The following is a 25,033-nucleotide window of genomic DNA, read 5'->3' as shown; positions in this document are numbered from 1 at the left end:
CTTGGCTGTCAGTAGCAATCAAAGGCCGGCGCCACAAGTGCGGGAACAGGGACAGAACCCCTCAGAGCAACTCTGCAATAGCGACTCCCTGGTGTGCTGCCCACCCCACTCCGCCCTGGGGTCCCACAAAAAGAGGACCAAGTGAGATTCCCCCTGAAAGCCACAAATCCTGAGTTTTCCTTCTTGCCCTCCTTGGCACTGACTGGGCTGCAGCAGCAGGGACTACACTTAGGGAGTAAGTTGGGCCACAGGCAGCTGCACTCTCGGCACCTGGAGGAGGGAAGGGTGTCTGAGAGGCTGGCTGGTGCAGTACCCTGCCACCCTGATGTGGTGTTTAATAAACTGTTCATCCCCCCACTCTGTCCCCTGTCTTAGCTGTGGCCTGGTCCTGAGTTGGCCCATCTCTGAGCTCTCCTGGGCCCCAAGAAAGCAAGGGCTCTTCCTCCTGGTTTGTGTGCCCTGAGGGTCTCGCCTGGGCCCAGACCTGTGGCCTCTGCCCTTGACTCTCCTCCTAAGGAAGCGAGCACCTCTGAGCACCTCCTTCTCTTCCTCTCAGGCCTTTTCTGCCAGAACAGTTGTCCTCGGCGGCTGCCGGCTGCCCTGGATTCCTTTCCACTGACCTGCAGCTGGTCAGTCCTCTGTTTCTTTCTGGGTTTCCTGCCGCTCCTCTGATCTATTTCTAAGTATTTGGCTTCCCAGCCCATGGTTCCTCTCAGAAGTTTCTTTTCACGTTATATCCCTACCCCAGAGGAACTTTTCCCTGGCTGTCGGGTGTTAAGCTTTCTAAAAATCTTGACTATGTCGCAGTGACTCTGAGGTCATCTTTGTGAGACGCAATCCCTGGTGTGTGGTTGATGCTTACTACATTTTGATTCCCCTACACACTCTTAGGGGCTTCCCAGGTGGCGCTAGTGGTAAAGAATCCACTTCCTAATGCAGGAACAAGAGATGTGGGTTTGATCCCTGGGTTGGAAAGATCCCCTGGAGTAGGAAATGGCAGGCCACTCCACTATTCTTGCCTGGAAAATTCCATGGACAGAGGAGCTTAGTGGGCTACAGTCCATGGGGTCGCAAAGAGTTGGTCAGAATTGAGTGACCAGACACAGATATTCTCCTATGGGGGTACCTTTACAGACAGTACACATTTTCAGGTGGGGACACTGTTTCCCCTATTAATCCACATGTTAAACTGAATAGGAAAAGCCCCCAAAGTGTCCATCTCAATATTATTCAGTTATAGAAAAAGGAAGTGTATAAACAGCAGATATTAGTAGGGCTAAAATGAAATAGACTGATTGCTTTACAATAAACTTATATGAAGCCCAAGAAGTGTTTATTACACATCAAAAAGACCATATATTTTAGGAGCCCTGGAGCTTGCTAACTAGCAGAATAAGAACAGATTAATAGGAGGAGTATCTTCAAAGCATGCCTGTGAAAAATGAGCCGTGGCACAGGGAACACTCTCATCACCCTCGGATTTGGCAGTCACGATTCCCACGTTCACGAGCTGCATTTGGAGTGAGGCAGGGCTCGCAGCTGGGGGCGAGCCTGGCCCAGCACAGCCACCCAGCCCCGCCTGCCTGTCCTCTGCTCTCTCTCCTGGACACAGCTCTGCCTCTCAGGAAGTGAAGTCAACCATGTTTCCTTGTGGTGGTGGTTTAGTCGCTAAGTCGTGTCCGACCTTTGCGATTCCATGGACAGAGGAGCCTGGCAGGCTACAGTCCATGAGATTCTCCAGGCAAGAATCCTGGAGTGGGTTGCCATTTCCTTCTCCAGGGAATCTTCCCAACCCAGAAATTGAACCCGGGTCTCCTGTATTGTAGGCGGATTCTTTACCAGCTGAGCTACAAGGGAAGCCCACATGTTTCCTTGGGGAAAGTGGCTATCACGTGAGAGAAAACCTTTGGTTGAAAGTGGAGATGTTGGTCACCTTGTGGAATGAGGACAGTATGAGAAAACTCATGTCTGCAGAAAGAGGGAACTGCTTGGGATTGTAAAGGGGTAAAGGTGTCAGGATGTACTCCTCAGTCATGTCAAAGGGCCACAGGAATTGGACGAGGCAGAATGAGTACTTTGGAAATGACCTTATTAAACCAAATTCTTCAAGAGAAGGGAGTGGCCAGTGGGTTGGCAGGATCTTTCAGTGGCTGGAGTTCCCATGGGAGCTGGGATCAAGTACCAGGAACAGAGAGACAAGTTAATGCTTTTCATCAGTAGCTATGGAAAAAGAAATAAGGGTAGTTCACACCCCAGGTAATATATTAGAAAGACAGCATTTTGTGATGACTCACACAGGTAGATGATAGAAGGGTACCTTTTGGGTTTTCCTAAAGAACTGTTGACACATATCTGCACAAAAAAATTCTCACTTCTACCTTTACTGGCACAGGTAGTTAAGTTTACAGTCCCAGATAAATAAAGGAATGATTAAATTCTACAAGGCTTGGAGCAGAGCCATGGAGCTCACTGCCGTACCTGTAGAGCTCTGCTCTATGCCAGGTATCTAAGCTGTCCTCAGTGCTCCCCACAAGGGCAGATGGGTGACAAGGAAGGGGCAGGACTCAGGTGGGGGAGAGAGAGAATGGAGTTGTTACATTCAACCACAAGGGCCAACGTTTCGTTTCTTTTTCAGAAAACTGGTTGAATAACAGTTTTACATAAAAGAGTGGCAAATGGACAGTCCATTTAAATGCAGTTGACAAACCGGACAAAGCTTCCTACACCTAGATGGTCATCCCTCTGGTCCTTGGCCCCAGGGCTCTGCAGCAGTCCTAGGGAGTGTGAGTGGGAAGGCTGGCTGAGATGGAGGTCACTGTATCCGGCCACATGTTGCCAGATTCTCCCTAAGTTCCCGAGGTTACTTCCAACACTGAAGCACACCAGCCTGGCCCATCTCCTTCCCACTCACGTTCACTGTAAATGGATAGGCTATATATACATGGAAAAGAACTTTTTACACTCAAATGTATGTAACCTGTTGGATTCAGTTCAGTTCAGTCGCTCAGTCGTGTCCAACTCTTTGTGACCCCATGAATCGCAGCACACCAGGCCTCCCTGTCCATCACCAACTCCCGGAGTTCACTCAGATTCACGTCCATCGAGTCAGTGATGCCATCCAGCCATCTCATCCTCTGTTGTCCCCTTCTCCTCCTGCCCCCAATCCCTCCCAGCATCAGAGTCTTTTCCAATGAGTCAACTCTTCACATGAGGTGGCCAAAATACAGGAGTTTCAGCTTTAGCATCATTCCTTCCAAAGAAATCCCAAGGCTGATCTCCTTCAGAATGGACTGGTTGGATCTCCTTGCAGTCCAAGGGACTTTCAAGAGTCTTCTCCAACACCACAGTTCGAAAGCATCAATTCTTCAGCGCTCAGCCTTCTTCACAGTACTTTCTGCAAGGAGATACCATGCCTGCCAGTGATGGAGAATTCTCTAAGGGGAGTATGCATTGAAGATAGGGAACCATGCCCAGTGGCTTTCACCATGACTACACCTTAGAATCACCTGGAGGGCTTTTGGAAAAATCAACCACATCTGAGTCCCACTCTGTAACAATTATAGCAGAATCTCGGGGTGACTTGTGTGTATAATCAGACTGGAGGACTACTGGGTCAGATTTTCAAAAAGCTTTTGATAAAATTTTATTACAGAGTCCTTTTTTAAAAAAAAAGTCAACAGAAGGCAGAAACAAAGGCTATAGATGAATGATTGCATCTCAGAATGAATCAGGGGTTTGATACTGGGACTAGTGTATCTAACAATTTTGTAAGACATCCAGGGCACCAATTACAGTGGAGTTGTGAAGCCTTATTACTCCAGCCAACAGTACTTGCTGAATGCTCTGTGCCAGAGGTCCAAGATGCAGGAGACTTAGAAGCTTATGGTATGCTGCCAAGAGGGGCCATGAGTGTAATTAACCACAGGGTAGATGACCTGCCATTAGAGTAGACAAATAAAGTGAGGGAATTTCATATGACATTAATTTCTTCTAGTAATAAAGTGGTAAATAGAGTAGGGTGGGGTAGGTGTAAATTCATGACACTGAAGAAAAGAAGGGAGATTCATTGGGGATAAAGATGAAGTGGGAAAACAGTGGAAACAGTGTCAGACTTTACTTTTGGGGGCTCCAAAATCACTGCAGATGGTGACTGCAGCCATGAAATTAAAAGACGCTTACTTCTTGGAAGAAAAGTTATGACCAACCTAGATAGCATATTCAAAAGCAGAGACATTACTTTGCCGACTAAGGTCCGTCTAGTCAAGGTTATGGTTTTTCCAGTGGTCATGTATGGATGTGAGAGTTGGACTGTGAAGAAGGCTGAGTGCCGAAGAATTGATGCTTTTGAACTGTGCTGTTGGAGAAGACTCTTGAGAGTCCCTTGGACTGCAAGGAGATCCAACCAGTCCATTCTGAAGGAGATCAGCCCTGGGATTTCTTTGGAAGGACTGATGCTAAAGCTGAAACTCCAGTACTTCGGTCACCTCATGAGAAGAGTTGACTCATTGGAAAAGAGTCTGATGCTGGGAGGGATTGGGGGCAGGAGGAGAAGGAGACGACAGAGGATGAGATGGCTGGATGGCACCACTGACTCGATGGACGTGAATCTCAGTGAACTCTGGGAGTTGGTGATGGACAGGGAGGCCTGGCGTGCTGCAATTCATGGGATCACAAAGAGTCGGACACAACTGAGTGACTGAACTGAACTGAATGCATTTAAGGAGAACTAATCCACACTGAATTAAGCAAAAGGTAGGCTCTTTAGTGGACCTTAGGCTTATCCACAAAACTTCTGACCTCCCTAACTGTTTGAGGGTTATTCACCTATGTGAGGTCTTGAAGGGAGTGATCCCCATTTATTATTATAGGACCCCCAAATGACCAGACTCTTGCTTGCCTGTCCCTTTGTGCCCCTGGTAGGGCGTGTGACTTAGGCTGGGCCCCCCAGATGCTTCAAATGTCATGAATGATGCAAAGGTAAGGTGGTGGTGAGAATTCATCTTTGGGGCAGCAGGTGCTGGTAGCATCTTGATCAGACTGCTCCTGTTCAGGAATTTGAATGTGCTGCTAGCTTTGGGTCTTGCCTTTTTCCAAGCCTCATCTTTCAGCCTTCTGATGATTCTGTGACCCTCCAGTATCCTATAAACACATGCTTAAAAAATATTTCCTGTCAAGAATCCTGGCTGATACAGATTTTTGGTGCTAGTTTATGTCCAGTGTTCAGTATAGCTTGATGCGTTGTTAAAGCAAGGAGTAAAAACTAGGGTGAGGAACGTCTTCATGGAGAAGGGTATAAGGGACAAAATGGAAAATGAAATCTAATGCAGCTATAACAGCTGGACAAATGAGCGCTTAAAATACACGGTTCAGGCCATTTGCCTAAAGTAAAATATCAATAGAAAGGAAATGGCACCTCAAATACTTAAGAAAAGGGAGAGACTTTCCTGTGGGTGTAGATGAAGTTCAGCTCAGGAGGGGGCTGTGGGCTCAGGGGCTCATGACAGACAGTGTGGGACACAGCTGCACACCAGCAGCACTGATCTTTGCAAGGGGACACCAAGCAGAGCAACTCTGCCCTCTCTCCTATCTGCTGGTGCCTTGTGGGCTATGTGGATCTCACTCTCTCACTTAACACTTACATCTCTGTATTGGCACCAAGTGGACCAGGATGAACTAAACAGGAGCCCCATGGAAGTGAAGCCAGTGGAGGAAATAGTGTGTGTCTGGTGCTCCCCAGCCTCACACTGAGGTGCAGCAGAGCCCTGAGGAGCGCCCACTCATGTCAGGGGCTGGCGGGTGGGCTCATGGAGGAGGGGAAGTTTATGCTGAGTCTTGAAGCACAATTGGGAGTTTAAGAGACAGACAGTGAGTGGCTTAGGGATATGGACAGAGGGTTCCAGCAAGCAGAGAAATCATGCTGATGCATTCTGAGTGTGCAGAGTGTGGGGTTGGAAGTGTCACAGACCAAGAAGGGCCAGGTATGGCAGGGCATTGGGGAGCCATTGATATTTTTATGGCAGGGGCATTCATTATGACCATTGTGCATGTAGGTCATGCTGGCAGAGGCCTGGGGACAGAACTTAGCCCTTAGCATTGTTGCTGTCAGTAGTTCGCAAAGGATAGTCTCCAGGCCATCAGCATCAGTATCACCTGGGCCCTTGTTAGACCATGGAGAAGGGAATGGCTACCCACTCCAGTATTCTTGCCTGGAAGATCCCGTGGACAGAGGTGCCTGGTGGGCTACAGTCCAGAGGGTGGCACAGAGTTAGACATGACTGAAGCAGCTGAGAATGCACACACTTGTTAGATATCCAAAATTTGGGCCATATACCAGACCTACTGAATCAAGAAACTGTGAGGTAAGACCCAGAAAATCTGTGTTTTAACAAGCACTCTGGATGAATCTGCCATTCATGGGGTTGCAGAGTCGGACACGACTGAGCAACTGAACTGGATGAATCAGACACAGTCAATTTGAGAAGCTCTGTGTAGTCCATACAAGAAGTGATGGTGGGTCAAACTGAAATGGTGGCAATGCCAAGGAGGTGGGGTGGATCTGAGGTGTTTGGAATTTATCTAAGATGTCGAATCTGGAGGATTTATGATCAGATGGGGTGTGGGTGGGTGGGTACCAGGGGAGCAGAAGGGAGCAGAAGCAGATTCTGATGTTGAGTAATGAAACTGCTTCCTCATACAGGTGTCCCTAGTGGGCTTCCTATTCCTTTTGGGCTTGTACATCTCATCCCTGGCCTCCTGTATGGGAGGCCTCTATGGAGCCCCCCGGATCCTGCAATGCATCGCCCAGGAGAAAGTGATCCCCGCGCTGGCCTGTTTGGGGCAAGGGGTGAGTGACCTTTTCTTTGAGAAATGTACATTTTTGCCGCCCAACTGACTGTTGGCCAATGAATTGCTTAAATCTTTCTGATAAGAGCCGCTGGTCTGGTTCTGGTAGGGAGAAACAAGCCTGCACCCCTATCCTCTGGCTTCTTTAGTCTGGGGCCACTGGACAAAGCATCTGTCCATGTCATAGCCACCCAGAGCACTTTGGCACTGGGTTAGTTACCTGTCACAATAGCACCACGGACCCTGCCACAGCAGAGCGAAGTAGTGCCACAAACCTTAGTAAAAATAAATTCTGGCTCCTCCAAGTTTAGCCTAGAGGGAAGAACCTCTTGGTGAGGAGAGGACCTGGTCCTTGCAGCTCTAACTGTACCCTGGAGATTCACCTCCCCTTGGGGTCACTTTATGCTGAACTCTCACACTTCTCATCTCTGGGCTCCCTGTGAATCCTCATAGCCCTAACCCTAACTGATACAACTTGGTCGAGTCAAATCAAGTGAGACATTCCTAAAACTGAAGGGGTGACAAAAGAAGGAAGCTGAGAAACCCCACTTTCCAATAATGTCTTTTGCAAGCTGTCAGTCAGTTCAGTCCAGTCGCTCAGTCATGTCCGACTCTGCAACCCCATGAACCGCAGCATGCCAGGCCTCCCTGTCCATCACCAACTCCCGGAGTCCACCCAAACCCATCTTTCAAGCTGTAGTTGATTTCTATCTTGTGGAAACACGACAGGGTTTCTCCCCACCCCACTCCCATCCCCTGCCCCACTCTTGTTTGATGCCATGTAGGTACAAGTCATCTTTAATCCCTCCCTTTACCTTCCTCTGCTTCTTATCCACCAGTCAGTGTAGACAGATAGGACAAGTGACTATCCTCTCTAGTAACTTCCATGTGGTATGTGCCTTGTATTCTATTTTAATTAATTTTTATTAGGTAACATATGTAGTTGGGTTGTTCAGTCGCCCAGTTGTATCTGACTCTTTGTGAGCCCCTGGACTGTAGCCGGCCAGGCTCCTCTGTCCATGGAATTCTCCAGGCAAGAATACTGGAGGGGGTTGCCATTTCCTTCTCCAAGAAAATGTGTGTACAGGACTCAAAACTAAAAATAAAAGATACCCTGAGAATTTTTGCTCCATCACGAGTCTTTCTACTTCTTCATCACCTGTAGCCACGTCCTATCATAGCTGGTTTTGTTAGTTTTTCATGAATCCTTCTTTCTCTGTAAAGAGGTAGTGTTCTGTGTACGTTGTTCTTTGCCTTGCTTTTCTTCATTTAATATAGCTTGGAGATCTGTCTTTTCATATGAATATAGAAATAACTTTCTCATTCTTTTTCCATCATGTTCCCTATAGATAGTACAGCTTCCAGTGAACAGTGCTACAGAGGATACTCTGTGTGTGTGTGTGTGTGTGTGTGTGTGTGTATGTGTATTCAATTTTACACATATGCAGACAGATATATCTATAGGATCAATTTTCCTAATTGAGTTTGCTGGTCAAAGGGTAAGTGCATTTTAATATTAATAGATATTGCCAAAACACCTTCCATGGGAGCTGTATCATTTTGTATTTCTACCAGTAGTGTGTGAAAGTTCCTGTCTTCCAGCAGCCAGCATGACTGTTAGACCTGGGCCAAGGACCTTGCTTTATAGGACTCTGTTCTGGTCTCTAGGAGACTCATGAGGTCAAGGGGACATGCCCTTAGCCTGTGGGCTTACATAAACAGATGGTGACCACATCTGGCCCAGGGACCATGGTTTGCCAGCTCTGGATTACCTCCTCCATATGTATCTCTAAACAAAATAGTTCAGTTTTGCCTGCTTTTTAAACTTCATATAAATATGGCATGCTTTTCAGGCACCATTATGTGACTCATCCATGTTTTTGCTGGTAGCAGCGGCTTGTTTATTACCATCTCTCTATAGCATTTCCTCATTTGCTGCAGTTTCTTTACTAATCTTGCTGTCATGGTATGTCCCTGTTTGGGACTGTTATGGACAGTGCAGTGAACATTCTTGTAGTCGACTGGTTCATGTGTGGAGTTCTTCCTGACCTGTTAGTGGAACTGCTCAGTTGTTAAGCTGTGTATAGCTTTGCTTCATAGATAACACTGAACTCTTTCTCCAAAGTAATTGTGTTAATTTAAACTCCTGTCAGCAGTTGGTAAGTGTTCCCATTCTTCTGTGCTCTTGCCAATACCTGATATTATCAGATGTTTTAATTTTTGCCAATCTGGTAGGTGTTTAATGGTATCTCACTACAGTCTTGGGGAAGGCAATGGCAACCCACTCCAGTACTCTTGCCTGGAAAATCCCACGGACTGAGGAACCTGGTGGGCTGCAGTCCATGGGGTCGTGAAGAGTCGGACAACTGAGCGACTTCACTTTCACTTTTCACTTTCCTGCATTGGAGAAGGACATGGCAACCCACTCCAGTGTTCTTGCCTGGAGAATCTCAGGGATCGGGGAGCCTGGTGGGCTGCCGTCCATGGGGTCGCACAGAGTCAGACACGACTGAAGCGACTTAGCAGCAGCAGCACTACAGTCTTAATTTGCATTTCCCTGATTACTGATGAGGTTGGGCATCTTTCATATGTTTAATAGACATCCTTTTGCATCCTATCTTTAGTGGGTTGTCTGTCTTCTAATTATTTTGTAGGGATTCTTGTACATTCTGAATTGCTCTTTGTCAGTTACATGTGTTAACAAATATCTTTTCCCATTCTGTGACTTGACTTTTTTTGTGCTGTGTTTTGGTAACAGAATTTCATGTGTGACTGTTTTATCACATTACAACCCACCCTTATCTAAGTCCTTCCTGGATCACTAGCATATTCTACAGTTTATCTAAGACCTCATTCCACTTATTTCAGACCCTCCTTTTATTTCATTAGTTTTTGACAATTTACTTTATTTTTTATAGTTTTATTGTTAGAGTGTGCTAAATAGCTCACCCACTCCAGTACTCTTTCCTGGAGAATCCCACGGACGGAGGAGCCTGGTGGGCTGCAGCCCATGGAGTTGCTAGGAGTCGGACGTGACTGAGTGTCTTCACTTTCACTTTTCACTTGCATGCATTGGAGAAGGAAATGGCAACCCACTCCAGTGTTCTTCCCTGGAGAATCCCAGGGACAGGGGACCCTGGTGGGCTGCTGTCTATGGGGTCACACAAAGTTGGGCATGACGGAAGCGACTTAGCAGCAGCAGTTCAGCAGCATGCAAATAGCTGTAGTAAGTATACCCAAAATGTAATTTTCAAAAACAATGAAATGTATCTTTACTCCTTAAAAAAAAAAATTTACTGTGGATTCTAGGGAAGGTGTTTCAGATCAATAGGGCCTCTGATCCTCAGAGACTCAGGCCAATGATGACTTTGCTACCTCCATCCTGTGAAGGTTGAACTCTGTTCCAATCCTCAGTAAGGGGGATGCACTTGGAGGAACTTACCTGGGAGGTTCACAGATCAGGTCTGGATGTAGCTGACATGCCTGTCCCTCCCATCACAGTGCTGGCATAAAGGAGGTGGGTGCAGTGGCTAGGTCCTGTGTCTATCCTGAGAGTGAGGCTGACAGTATTTCCTGAAGAAGAGTGAGGGAATGAGAGGAGTCATCAAGAATTTTGCTTACTGAGTAACTAGAAGGATGAAATGGGTACTTTCTTAAGTGGAGAAGCTTCAGAGTAGACTTGAGAGCCAGGACATCGAGGGATTAGCAGTTTGGTTTTGGAACTACTTGGGTTGAGATCCTATTAGACATCAACTGGAAATGTTGAGTGGCTGCTGCTGCTGCTAAGTCGCATCAGTCGTGTCCAACTCTGTGCGACCCCATAGACGGCAGCCCATCAGGCTCCCCCGTCCCTGGGATTCTCCAGGCAAGAACACTGGAGTGGGTTGCCATGTCCTTCTCCAATGCATGAAAGTGAAAAGTGAAAGTGAAGTCTCTCAGTTGTGCCCGACTCTTAGCGACCCCATGGACTGTAGCCTACCAGGGTCCTCCATCCATGGGATTTTCCAGGCAAGAGTACAGTTGACTAAGTCTAGATTTCAGGGGAACATTTCAAGCTGGAGTTTCAAATTTGGGAGCTACGAGCATTAAACTGGTTTTCAAGGCCATGAGCCTGACTGAGGTCCTAGAGAAGGAAGATAGGTAGCGAAGAGGAGGGGTCCGAGGATGGAGCTGGAGAGTGCTCTGAATGCATAATTCAGGAATGTGGGGTGGCCAGCGGCAGAGAGCAAGGAGCGGCCACTGACAAGGGGACCAGCGGGAGAAGCCAAGAGACCAGGGAGCAACCAGCTGGGTCAGATGGAACGCTCAGGTCAAGGAAGGCGAGGACGTAGAAGCGCTGTTGCTTTTGGCCCGAGAACCGTGTCAGGGTCTGTGAGGAGTAGCTTCTGTGGAGTGACAGGTCACAGTACATGGAGTTAGCACATTTTCTCCACTCTGTGTTCCTGCAGGTCACCCATACTCACCCCCATTAGTAACAGACGTGCACAAATGTATGTGCGAGAGTTTGTTCACGTTTGGTATTGGAACCGCCCCACCTCAGTCACCAATGAATCTGCTGTGTCTTCCGGAGTCTGCCACTCCCCTTGAGGTTATTTTCTCCATTAAAGCTTGGGAAGAATCCGTTTTGTATTTCTTTGATTTCCAAAGCTGACTTTAAATCCCAGTGAAAGACAAGAAGAGAAGTGCTTGTGAAGTTCATGTTCTGTAGTATTGTCCCATGTTAATAGTTATTCTGGATTGGACATCATTATCCCAGGCTTGCAGATGAACTGTTGCTAACACACCAAGAAGCGCACGGGAGAAGGGACTGGGCCAGTTTGAGCTGTGTTTCTATCGTGTCCTGTGGTTTTCTTCCATGAACTTTCAGGTCCTGCAATTCCTTTTGTTTCTGCAGAACGGGCCAAATAAAACGCCAGTAGCTGCCATCTGCCTGACCGGCTTGGTGACCACGGCCTTTGTCCTCGTGGGTCAGGTGAACGTCCTGGCCCCCATCGTCACCATCAACTTCATGCTGACGTACATCATGGTGGACTACTCTTTCTTCTCCCTGGCCATGGGGGGCTGCAGCCTCTCGGAGAGGCCTGAGTCGGTGCCCGGGGAGGGCCTGGGTGCTCTCCAGGGCTCTGAGCCCCTGCTTCTGGAGAAGGCTCCCAGTTATGGCTCTGAGGGCATTGCCCAGAGCCCCTCTGAGGGCACTCTGCTAGAATTCACCAAGGACATGGATCAGCTCCTCCAGCTAACCAGGACGCTGGAGAGTAGCCAGCCCCGGGGAGGAGAGAGCCATGGGATCCTAGAGAATCAGAAGGGGAAGACCAAGAAGGCCAGCAAGCAAACCCTCCAAGAGAGCTTCCTCTTGGACCTCAGGTCCCCTGCTTCCTTCTCTCCTGGGGATGCTGATGGATGGCCTGCTGCCTCCTGGGAAGGGCAGAGGCCCCACAGGAACGCACAGAGTCCCAGAAGTGAAGGGGATCAGCCTAGGGGAGCCTATGGAGCAAAACTCATCCCTGAGCCAAGTAACCAGCCCAGGCCAAGCAGAGAAGGTGGGTGCTTTGCAGTCACACCAGGGCCTCCTAATTTGGGAGTTATCACAACCCTCTTTCAAATCCTTAGGTCATTTTATAGCTGGGTTTAAAATCCTTGTTAATTTTGTTTTATGTTTACTTTAAAATATTATGGTCAGTTATCAGCTGAACTTATAATTCTAGTCTGGTATAGAGTAGTTTTAAGCAGAAATTTCTATCTACTCTTGTATGTTAGGGCTGGGAGCCGCGAGTGAGTAAGTGAGTGAGTGAAGTCGCTCAGTCGTGTCCGACTCTGCGACCCCATGGACTGTAGTCTACCTAGTAACTAAATATTAATTTCATTTTACTCAAAAATGAGCCAACATGAATGAACCAGTTTCTCCCTTCAAGGGAAGTGGAAGTGTGCTGTGACAAACTGCCTGGCAAGGGCTCAGTCTATTTCGTCTTTGGAGGATGAATCTCCCAAACCAGGCAGGAGGGGGATGGAGAGACAGGAGATGAGATAAAGAGCACATCTTTTCTTTGCTTCCTCGTATCTGCAGACAGAGGGAGACGCTCAAGGGAGACTTCTGGGGCATGAGAAATTCCAAGAGAAAGAGAGAACTCAGAATTGTTTAGTCTTCCATATTCCAGGTGCTTGCTTGTGCTCACTCAGTTGTATCTGATTCTTAGTGACCCCATGGATGTGTAGCCTGCGAGGCTCCTCTGTCCGTGGGATTTCCCAGGCAAGAAAGCTGGAGTGGGTTGCCATTTCCTTCTCCAGGGTATCTTCCTGACCCAGGGATCAAACCTGTGTCTCTTGTTGGCAGGCAGATGCTTTTACCACTGCGCCACCTGGGAAGCCCGTTTTCTAGGTACTTGGCATACATGATTGCATGTCATATAATCGTTGTTAGCACTTCCTGTTTTACCAGTGAAGACCCTGCATCCCAATGAGATGACAGAGACACCTCAGAGCTGGTATTCTGCATGGCTGGATATCACACCCAGGTCTCTCTGTATCTGAAGCCCAGTACCTTCCTCTACGTAGATTAACCTGTTTCCTGAGGTCTGTGCAGACAAGTGTGGGTAAAGAGAAGGAGACAGGGGACATAGAAGAGATGTCCAAAAATAATTGCTTTGGGTTCTTTTGTACACCTGCTTTTCCTTCTTTACCTCCAGATAGGTAGATGGTTCTTAATGGTAGGAGCATAATTAAAATTTTTTAATCATATCATTTTTGTCAAAATAACAAGTACAGTTTAATAAGCCAAGTGGAATTAAAAGTCACATAGCCAGAAATAGTAGTTCTGTTCTTCTACACCATCCCTCTTCTCCATCCTGTAGTTCCACTCCCAGAAAATCCCACTTTCAACCAAATTGTGTTAACCTTTATGTTACTAAATAATATACTTGTGTTGCTACTTCTTGATATATCAGTTTTAGGTGTATCATTTTTTAAATTTACTATTATGATAAATGAAGACTAGCTCATTTATGCCACTCTGATTTCTCACCCAATGTCCCCCATGTAATTACATCACAGTTTAAAAAATTAATTTTAGTAGCTAGTATTCATATTATCATGATTAAGTAAATATTGCTTAACTATGAGCCATATATTATAGTATGATTACATTGCCTTTTTTGTCCAACTTTTTCTGTTTCCTGGGGTTAATAATTGCCATGGTTTTTCTATTTGCTTGGTTTTTCTGTCATCATTTTTCTCTGTGTACTCTGGTGAATATGGCAAATGGCTCTCAATGTTAAGTTCCAAATGCTCAAATTCTTAAGACATTTATCATATCCATTTGTTTTTTCCTGTCTGTCCTATGGCTCCTATCCTGATCCCCTCTAGTTTGTCAGTTCTTTAGGCGTGCTACAAAGCTGTTGTCTTGGAATTCCTCTCTGTCTTTCTTTTTCCTACTTGGCATTGACTGACCTCCCTATGTTTGAAGAATTTCCAGTGCTATGAGTGTTGGTGGGAGGCAAAGCAAGCATTTCACACTTAAAACTGAAAATGTCAGATACTCAGTTTTCCAGTCCCTCCTATAGCCGGAGTTCAGGCACAGGAATAAACCTCAGTTAATCAGATAAGCCGATTCCAAGTGAATCAGATACTTGGAACCGGAAACCTGAAGAGATGAGGACTTTGAGGAACTCTCTGGAAGCATGATAGTGGGTGCAAGGTGGCTACATTCCTGGCTCCACCATCCAGGGCTTTTCAGGGTCAATGGTGTTGGAACCTTGGTTGTTGCAGCAGTGATATCCCCACTAGACTGCTCTGACATATAATTTTGAGTGTTGTCCTTGGTGATTTACCTCTGAGATTGGTTCACTAGCCTTTCCAGCTGTTCTCAGAGATTGGGAAATATCTTTTTAGTTGGTCATATTACCCTGTTCTTGATTTCCAAGAGCTCTTGGTTGTAATCTGATTTGTCTTCAAGCATTGTACCCATAAAACAAGATTGAGATGATTTTCAAAAATTTTTTTAAAAATCATCTCAATCTTGTTTTATGGGTACAATGCTTATTTTCCAGGTAATATTAGTTATTCTCCCCTTAAAGTCTTTTTCTGCCCGATGATCTTTAGATTCTTTTCTCTTTGGCTTCGTCTCATGCTCCCTTTTATACTGGAGGCTTTGCTAAAATGTCTGTTGATCTTTTGATTTCCTTTTCTACTTAGAAGTGAATCCTGAAAAGCTGTTGAGAAGACCTGTGTCCTGGGCAGCGCTTATTGGTTAGGGCACCTCATTGTAGAGTGATCAAGAAGCTGGCTTTTTCATGAGAGGACCCCCAAGTGTGATTAGCTAGAGATTTCCTCTGTGGCTCTTCAGTTCCTCCAGAGAAGAGTCCTTTAATCTCTTGCCTGGAAGTCCCCCAGAGAGCCAGGTGATGTAAGGGAGTTGAGGTATCCCACTGCTTAGGATACAGACATCACTGAATCCCGCAGTTTCTAGCTCCATCCCCTCTCTCTTTGTTATGCCTGGTGTCCCAAGTTCAGGCCCTCTCTGGTTTGATTCCTTCAGAGGAACCCCCCTGCCCCCCGCCAACACACACACACCTTGGGGAGGGGTCAGGCAAAGAGGAGTTATTCCGCAGCTGCACGAACAGAGGAAAGGAACTTGATGCCCAGCTATTTCACATACCATCTTCCGAACAGTCGCCTGCACCGTCCCGCTTCCTGGTCCTGAACTTTTTGTGGTCCACTAGGGTACACTGGACGGAGAAGGCAATGACAAGCCACTCCAGTTACTCTTGCCTAGAAAATCTCGTGGATGGAGGAGCCTGGTAGGTTGCAGTCCATGGGGTCGCTACTAGTCGGACATGACCGAGTGACTTCACTTTTACTTTCCACTTTCATGCATTGGAGAAGGACATGGCGGCCCACTCCAGTGGTCTTGCCTGGAGAATCCCAGGGACGGGGGAGCCTGGTGGGCTGCCGTCTATGGGGTCGCACAGAGTCGGACACGACTGAAGCGACTTAGCAGCGGCAGCAGCAGCAGGTCCGCTGGGCCGGTCCTTGCCAGCACCCTCTCTGCAGGCCCTAGAGTTCATCCTCGGCTCTGCTCAGTTTGTTACTACTCCTCTGTCACCTCTCCACCTTCCGAGACTTGTTTTTATCTTGTTTCTCTGATTCTTCTTGTGTTTGTGGGTTTATGGCTATTTAGTTCCTCTTCTGTTTTCTTAGTGGGTTATCAGGAAAGAAGCGTGGTCATTTTGCAACATTTAGTCAGTGAAGTTGCCGGATCTTAGAAATGTCCCGAGCTCTTGCTGACCCCTCCCTCTCCTCCATTCTTGCTGCCTGAACCTGGGTGCAGGCCCTCGTATCCAGCACCCAGACTCTTGTTTATCTCCACGCTCATCTCCAGACTCCAGCTCCTCCTATATCCTCTTTCTCCTTTTCACTGTCCTCTGAATGATCTTTCTAAGGTAAAATTCTCATCCTGTCTCTTTTACTTAAAAACCTTCGTTGGAATATAATACCTTCCATCTTGGTGTGATTTGCAAGGTTCTTGGCAATATTGCCCTACCCTACCTTCCTGGGCGCTTTTCTCATGACAACCCGTATACGTATGTTCAGCTACACCCAGATGTGTGCCCCAAACACGTCATGTTCTTTATTCCTTCCTACCTTTGCAATGCCATTCTGCCTGCTGCAATTGCATCACTCCTCCTCTTCCATCTGAAAAATGCTGACTTGCAGTTTAAAATCCATTTGACTTTTCAGATGCCCTCTGAGAAGGATTCCCTGATCTCCTCTCCTATGCAAGCATAGCATTTGAGCCACACTAATGGTATGAACACTTATCACATTGTTTTATACATTTGCTTACACATTTGTCTTCAGGCTTTCTCATCTATCTGTCTAAGGAAATGTTCGTTTTATTCCTTTGCCCCTAGTCTGTGAGCTACCTTTAGTTGCAAACCATGTCTTTCTACCTTGTCTTCATCAACAATATTCCCGCACAGTATATGACACTGACAAACATTCAGTAAAGGCTAATAAACTGATTAACAATTGTACAGATATTGGCTAAAAATTTTAAGCATTGGTAGGTCGAGTAGAAAGAGTTAAACTATAAGAACCTAATGTGTGACAAACCAGATGCCATAAAATAATGAGTCAAATCGCTAGTGAATATATATTGTTGAGAGTAAGTGGATCAAAAAATTAACTTGGGGCTGTATTTGATACTTTATTTAGCCACAAATTCCTTATTTATAACAGCTGCCCAGGAAAGAGATTTGTGACTATTGAAGATATCATCAAAGACAAAAAGGATCTGATGATACAGAAATAAAAAACATTTGCACAACGCAGTGTCACAGAAGGAAACAATTATTCTGACAAACACAACTGATAAAAGCATACCTCCCAAAGCATATTATTTTTAAAAACAGGAAGGTCAAAATCCAGATTCCACTAAAGAGAGGTCAGAAGAAATGAAACGCAGTTTACATTTGAAAAAACAGTGCCCAGACTCACTGTCCATTCAACAAACTAACTTTTATGATTAAGTATTGAATGTTGTTAGTAGCTAAAAATAGGCAGCATTTACTGAGTCTGTCCCACGTGCCTGGTGTGGAGATACTCTCTTAAATACGGATGATCTCAGCTCAGATCTAGGCATTGTTACTAGCTTTTTCCAGATGGCAGAGGTGAGGCTTAGGGAAGTTATACACTTACTCAGAATATGCGGCAGCTAGAATTTGAACCCAGGTCTATCTCATTGTAGAATCTGTGTTCTAAACCACTATCAGTTCAGTTCAGTTGCTCAGTCGTGTCCGAGTCTTTGTGACCCCATGAATTGCAGCACGCCAGGCCTCCCTGTCCATCACCAACTCCCGGAGTTCACGCAAACTCATATCCATTGAGTCGGTGATGCCATCCAGCCATCTCATCCAGGGTCGTCCCCTTCTCCTCCTGCCCCCAATCCCTCTCAGCATCAGAATCTTTTCCAATGAGTCAACTCTTTGCATGAGGTGGCCAAACACTGGAGTTTCAGCTTTAGCATCATTCCTTCCAAAGAACACCCAGGACTAATCTCTTTTAGAATAGATCGGTTGGATCTCCTTGCAGTCCAAGAGACTCTCAAGAGTCTTCTCCAACACCACAGTTCAAAACCATCAATTCTTCGGTGCTCAACTTTCTTCACAGTCCAACTCTCACATCCATACATGACTACTGGAAAAATCATAGCCTTGACTAGATGGACCTTTGTTGGCAAAGTAATCTCTCTGCTTTTGAATATGCTGTCTAGGTTGGTCATAGCTTTCCTTCCAAGGAGTAAGCGTCTTTTAATTTCATGGCTGCAATCACTATATGCAGTGATTTTGGAACCCCCCAAAATAAAGTCTGACATTGTTTCCACTGTTTCCCCATCTATTTGCCATGAAGTGATGGGACCAGATGCCATGATCTTCGTTTTCTGAATGTTGAGCTTTAAGCCAACTTTTTCACTCTCCTCTTTCACTCTCAGCAAGAGGCTTTTTAGTTCCTCTTCACTTTCTGCCATAAGGGTGGTGTCATCTGCATATCTGAGGTTATTGATATTTCTCCCGGCAATCTTGATTCCAGCTTGTGCTTCTTCCAGCCCAGCGTTTCTCATGATGTACTCTGCATAGAAGTTAAATAAGCAGGGTGACAATATACAGCCTTGACGTACTTCTTTTCCTATTTGGAACCAGTTTGTTGTTCCATGTCCAGTTCTAACTGTTGCTTCCTGACCTGCATACAGGTTTCTCAAGAGGCAGGTCAGGTGGTCTGGTATTCCCATCTCTTTTGGAATTTTCCACAGTTTATTGTGATCCACACAGTCAAAGGCTTTGGCATAGTCAATAAAGCAGAAATAGATGTTTTTCTGGAACTCTCTTGCTTTTCCATGATCCAGCAGATGTTGGCAATTTGATCTCTGGTTCCTCTGCCTTTTCTAAAACCAGTTTGAACATCAGGAAGTTCACAGTTCATGTGTTGCTGAAGCCTGGCTTGGAGAATGTTGAGCATTACTTCACTAGCGTGTGAGATGAGTGCAACTGTGCACTAGTTTGAGCATTCTTTGGCATTGCCTCTCTTTGGGATAGTATGTATATGCTGCTTGGGTCAGTGTCTATTATGAACTAGGCCGTGGTACTGAAAATGTTAGTTGCTCAGTTGTGTTCGACTCTTTGCAGCCCTAAGGACTGTAGCCTGCCAGGCTTCTCTGTCCATGGGACTCTTCAGGCAAGAATACTGGAGTAGGTAGCCATTCCTTTCTCCAGGGAATCTTCCCAATCCAGGGATCAAACCTGGGTTAAATGAATCCAGTTTAAACCACCATTAAGATATCATTGCATATCTATTAAGCTATCAAAAATTTCAATTAAAACCATTTAGGTCAGTGGAAATCAGGTATTATATGTAAGCATTGTTGGAAGCAAGGTCAATGGAGTCATTCCTTTTGGATCAATTGATTTGTTTTTTCATCAAACTTAGGAGGTTTGGGGTCATGATTTCTTCAGAAAGCAGTAGTTTTGTTGCCAGAGGGAACAAATTTGTGGCCTTTGCCTTTATAAGCTTAATGTGGTAAGTCAAGTAGAAATGGAATGGGGAAATTTTTAGCTTTGCTAGCCTGAGGGAGTGGAACCAGTGAGGGTGAGCAGTGTACCAGCCAGAAATTTAATGGGGAGATTCTAGAAATGAGAGAGCCATAGAAAGACTGTAGCTCCCCACACCGCTGATCTGGGCAGCCTGAGAGAGACTGGGATAATCAGTCAGCTTCAACTGTGGTTCCCAACCCACACACACATCTGCTGGCAGAGGGGGAAGCCTCTTAGGCCACATAGACACAGGGGCAAGCTCCATGCTACTAAAAACTGGAGTGGGGATACGAGTAGCCCAGGAAGAAGACTGTAAGCTCTCACTGTTCTCACCCTCAGCTCCAGCAGTTTTAGAAAAATAAACACTTCTTAGTTTATCTCCATTTGGTAAATTTCTAGAGCCCCAAGGGATTGTTTCTGATAATTTCATCTAGTTGTATACCTATCTCTTACAGAGAAGATTTTCTGCCCTCTACACATTGCAGTAGCTGGAAGTCCCTCTGGTTCATCCTCTCTGGAGAATGAACTTTTAGTCTGTAACAAGAAATATAAAACTGTCTAATCGCTCTGACTTAGTAAATCTAGTTGGGGGAATTGTATCTCAAGAAAACAACCGTGAACTGAACAGCAAACCATAAGTATATACAGGTTCTCATAACTGCATTGTTGGTGCTGATGACAACCTAGAAATAAATGTGCAGTATTTGATAAGTGGTTAAAAGATTGCAGAATCAACATGATAAGATACCACATGATCTTGAAACATGCTTGAAACATGATCACTTGTGGACCATATCAGTGCCCATTCTTATTTTGTACCTGCTAGTTAGAACTATGTGTTTATTTATCCTGATGAAATATGGAGTGTATTTCCAGAGATGGCTTCATATTGGCTTTAAATAATTTCTATAAAATTATTTAAATTTGTGGTTTAAAAAATCGACATAATTGTTTTCCCCTTCAGGCCTAAAGTCTTCATATCTGCATGGGTTTTGTGAATACAGAACTTGTTAGACATACTGCTACATTTTAAAAGACAATTTAATGTTATACATTATGTTTATTATATTTCATATTTTTAACATGCCTAATACATGCTTCCCTGGTAGCTCAGCTGGTAAAGAATCTGCCTGCAATGCAGGAGACCCTGGTTCAATAAGTTTCCCTGGAGAAGGGATCGGCTACCCACTCCAGTGTTCTGGGGTTTCCCTGGTGGCTCAGATGGTAAAGAATCCCCCTGCAGCTGCAGGAGACCTGGGTTCGATCCCTCGGTTGGGAAGATCCCCTGGAGGAGGGCATGGCAACCCACTCCAGTGTTCTTGCCTGGAGAATCCCGATGGACAGAGGAGCCTGGAGGGTTATAGTCCATGGGGTTGCAAACAGTTGGACACGACTGAGCGACTAAGCGCACAGTGCTTACCTGTTTGTTTTGTGAGTAAAGCTTGATAAAATTGCCTTCCCAGCTGTTATTCCAGTATTTCTAGCATGAAAAACTGTCTCTTTCTGCCACTACTCTGTAAGACTTCTTTCTTTCAGCATAATTCTTGAAAAGCAGGGGAGGCTGGGGGAATCCTTCACTCATTTTGGAAGGGTTTTGAAACCATAGCTGTTCAGAATTCTAATAATTGTCTGCTTATATTGTCATACCTATTCAGAGTCATTGAGCATCCTTGACTGAATTCTCCCTTGCATTGCTGATGTGTAAAACTGCACTGTGCTTGTGTAGAAGACACACCTCTTCCTATCACTGTCCCTGAAGTTCCTCAAGAAAACACACACATAACACTCATAGCTCCCTTGGGTACAGTGTAATTGAGTTGGTGTAAGATCAAGTGTGAAAAAGTATGTTTAACACTTACTTGGCAAACATTTTGTTTCAGTTAGGCAAAAATCTAGGTTTCTTCTTAATAACCAATGGAACAACTATATTTCACTAAGCTTGTGGTTGAGAAAATGAATCATGCCTTGGGCATGTTGAAAGTATGCAATGTAATCAAAGACAATCTTAGCAGTGCTTTGTCTTTCAAAAAAAATTAATAGAACCATCAATTCAAATCAGTTATGAACATTGGCAGAGTTTTCCAAAATTTATTTTATTGTAGTTGATTTATAATGTTGTATTAACTTCTGTATAGCGAAGTGATTCAGTTATACATATATATATATATTCTTTTTCATATTCTTTTCCATTATGGTTTATCCCAGGATATTGAATAGAGTCCCTGTGCTAGACAGTAGGACCTTGTTGTTTATGCATTCTATATGTAACAGTTTGTATCTGCTAATCCCAAACTATCAGTCCATCCTTATCACCTCCTCCTTGGCAACCATGTCTGGGAGTCTATTTCTGTTTCAATTTAAATTTGTTTATTTTCACTGGAGGCTAGTCACTCTACAATGTTGCACTGGTTTTGCCGCACATCAGCACGAATCCGCCACGGGTGCATGCGTGTGACGTTCGTCTGTGCCCCATTTAGAGTCCGCACATACGTGACGTCGTTTGGTACTTGCACTTGTCCTTCTCCGTCTGACTTACTTCACTTAGTGTGATAATCGCTAGGTCCATACTCGTTGCTGCAAATGGCATTATTTCATTCTTTTTTTAATGGCTGAGTAGTATTCCACTGTATATATGTACCAGATATTCTTTATCCATTCATCTGTCAGTGGGCATTTAGGTTGTTCCCGTGTCCTGGCTATTGTAAACAGTGCTTCAGTGAACATTGGAGTACACGTATCTTTTCAAATTATAGTTTTGTCTGGATACACGCCCAGGAGTGGGATTGCTGGATCATATGCAGCTCTATTTTTAGATTCTTAAGGAACCTCCATACCTTTCTCCATTGTGGCTGCACCAATTTACATTCCCAGAACAGTGTAGGAGGGTTTCCTTTTCTCTACACCCTCTCCAGCATTTGTTATTTGTAGACTTTTTAATGATGGCCATTGTCTCATATGAGGTGATACATCATTGTTGTTTTGATTTCCATTTCCCTAATAATTAGTGATGATGAGCATTTTTTCATGCGCTTCTTGGCCATCTGTATGTCTTCTTTGGATAAATGTCTATCTAGGTCTTCTGGAAGAGTTTCTTTTAATCCAAATTAAAAAGGAGACATTTGTTGAGCACCTTCTATGCCTAGATTTGACAAACTGCCTAGATTTGACATTTAGAGCTACAAAAGACAATCTTTGCCTTCAAGATAGGGAGGTGTAGAAAATAAGTAGAATGGGTTGGAAGTGTATGATAAAGGCAGACAGGTTGAGAGGATGCAGACTCCTCTGGGGCCGGGGTCGTTTGCCATTCATCTACCCTCATGTGACCTGCCTCTTGAGAAACCTGTATGCAGGTCAGGAAGCAGCAGTTAGACCTGGACATGAACAACAGACTGGTTCCAAAGAGGAAAAGGAATACATCAAGGCTGTATATTGTCACCCTGCTTATTTAACTTATATGCAGAGTACATCATGAGAAACGCTGGACTGGAAGAAATACAAGCTGGAATCCAGACTGCCGGGAGAAATATCAATAACCTCAGATATGCAGATGACACCACCCTTATGGCAGAGAGTGAAGAGGAACTAAAAAGCTTCTTGATGAAAGTGAAAAAGGAGAGTGAAAAAGTTGGCTTAAAGCTCAACATTCAGAAAACTAAGATCATGGCATCTGGTCCCATTACTTCATGGGAAATAGATGGGGAAACAGGGGAAACAGTGGAAACAGTGTCAGACTTCATTTTTTTGGGCTCCAAAATCACTGCAGATGGTAACTGCAGCCATGATATTAAAAGATGCTTACTCCTTGGAAGAAAAGTTATGACCAACCTAGATAGCATATTCAAAAGCAGAGACATTACTTTGCAGACTAAGTTCCATCTAGTCAAGGCTATGGTTTTTCCAGTGGTCATGTGTGGATGTGAGAGTTGGACTGTGAAGAAGGCTGAGCGCCCAAGAATCAATGCTTTTGAACTGTGGTGTTGGAGAAGACTGTTGAGAGTCCCTGGACTGCAAGGAGATCCAACCAGTCCATTCTGAAGGAGATCAGCCCTGGGATTTCTTTGGAAGGAATGATGCTAAAGCTGAAACTCCAGTACTTTAGCCACCTCATGCGAAGAGTTGACTCATTGGAAAAGACTTTGATGCTGGGAGAGATTGGGGGCAGGAGGAGAAGGGGACGACCGAGGATGAGATGGCTGGATGGCATCACGGACTCGATGGACGTGAGTCTGAGTGAACTCCAGGAGTTGGTGATGGACAGGGAGGCCTGGCGTGCTGCGATTCGTGGGGTCGCAAAGAGTCAGACACAACTGAGCGACTGCACTGAACTGAACTGATGGGATATTTACTACTTTCCAGGCGCTGTTCTAGACTAGGGATGGAGAACATGCTGAATAGATGTAGAAGGTCTCTGCTGTCATTGAAATTGCCTTCTATCAGAAAAGACACATAATAAACAAGCAAACACACATACTGGGATGTCAGTAAGTGATAAGTCATATGATGAATCATAAAGTGGGGTAACAGGATAGAAACTAGGGTGGGAATAGTGACTCTGTTTCAGATAGGTTTGCCAGAAAAGATCTTTTTAAGAAGAGGATATTCTTTTGGGAAACTGAAGTATGTAAAGTAGTGAGCCAGGCAGAGATGTGAGGGAAGAGTTCCAGGTAGAGGAAATGGCATGTGTAAAGGTGCAGATGGGAATCGGATTGGCAAATTGCAAGAACGGCAGAATCCCAGGGGTGACTGGAGAGGAATGGGTCACGGGAGATGGATAGGAGATGAGCACAGTAAGGAAGGCAGAGGTCAGTCCCGTGTAGTCACACATGCCGTGGTGACCACAGCAGAAGGTCACTGAAAGTTCTAGCTGGGGGTGTGATATGATAAGATCCAGCCTTAAAGAAGATCACTGGCTTTGTGAGGAATAGATTGGATAGAAGCAGCAGAAGGACCTAAACCCTGCTTGGAGGTATATTAATTAAGGGAGGTTAAACTGCTGTAACAAATAAGTAAAAACTTAGTGGCTCAAACACAATGGAAATTTATTTCTCACTTGCACTATAGTCCAGGAAGGGTGTTCCAAATCAGTGGGAGGCTCTCCTCCATGCATTATTCATGGGACCCAGGCTCCTTCCATTTTTATGATTCCACTATCCAACCAGTCCATCCTAAAGGAAATCATTCCTGAATATTCATTGGAAGGGCTGACCCTGAAGTGGAAACTCCAATACTTTGTCTACCTGATGCGAAGAGCTGACTCATTTGAAAAGACCCTGATGCTGGGAAAGATTGAGGGCAGGAGGAGAAGGGGATGACAGAGGATGAGATGGTTGGATGGCATCACCGACTCAATGGACATGGGTTTGGGTGAACTTTGGGAGTTGGTGATGGACAGGGAGGGCTGACGTACTGCAGTTCATGGTGTCGCAAAGAGTCGGACACGACTAAGCGACTGAACTGAACTGATCCCCTAGGACCTTGTCATGAACAAAATCAAGACTGAGTTCCCATATTCAGATTTCAGGCACAGAGAAGAGGTATACCTACCCTCTCAAAGGCTTTCATGCAGAACTGGCACTCATCACTTGTGTTCACATTCTGTTGGTGAGAGC

The 25,033-nt window shown here is 45.2% G+C and overlaps 1 protein-coding gene across 1 annotated transcript in view; it reads left to right on the top strand.

The window, feature by feature from the left end:
• Window positions 1-25,033, top strand: part of SLC12A8 (solute carrier family 12 member 8) — a 142,618-nt gene that overhangs the window by 102,477 nt on the left and 15,108 nt on the right. The window contains exons 8-9 of the mRNA XM_018045881.1: window positions 6,698-6,844; window positions 11,738-12,383. Coding sequence (XP_017901370.1) covers window positions 6,698-6,844; window positions 11,738-12,383 — 793 coding nt within the window. The remainder of the gene's footprint in view (window positions 1-6,697; window positions 6,845-11,737; window positions 12,384-25,033) is intronic.

Source organism: Capra hircus, chromosome 1 (genome assembly GCF_001704415.2).
Source record: "Capra hircus breed San Clemente chromosome 1, ASM170441v1, whole genome shotgun sequence".
Classification (NCBI taxonomy): domain Eukaryota; kingdom Metazoa; phylum Chordata; class Mammalia; order Artiodactyla; family Bovidae; genus Capra; species Capra hircus.
The sequence above is the reverse complement of the archived record's forward strand: the minus strand, read 5'-3'. Positions and strand labels throughout refer to the sequence as shown.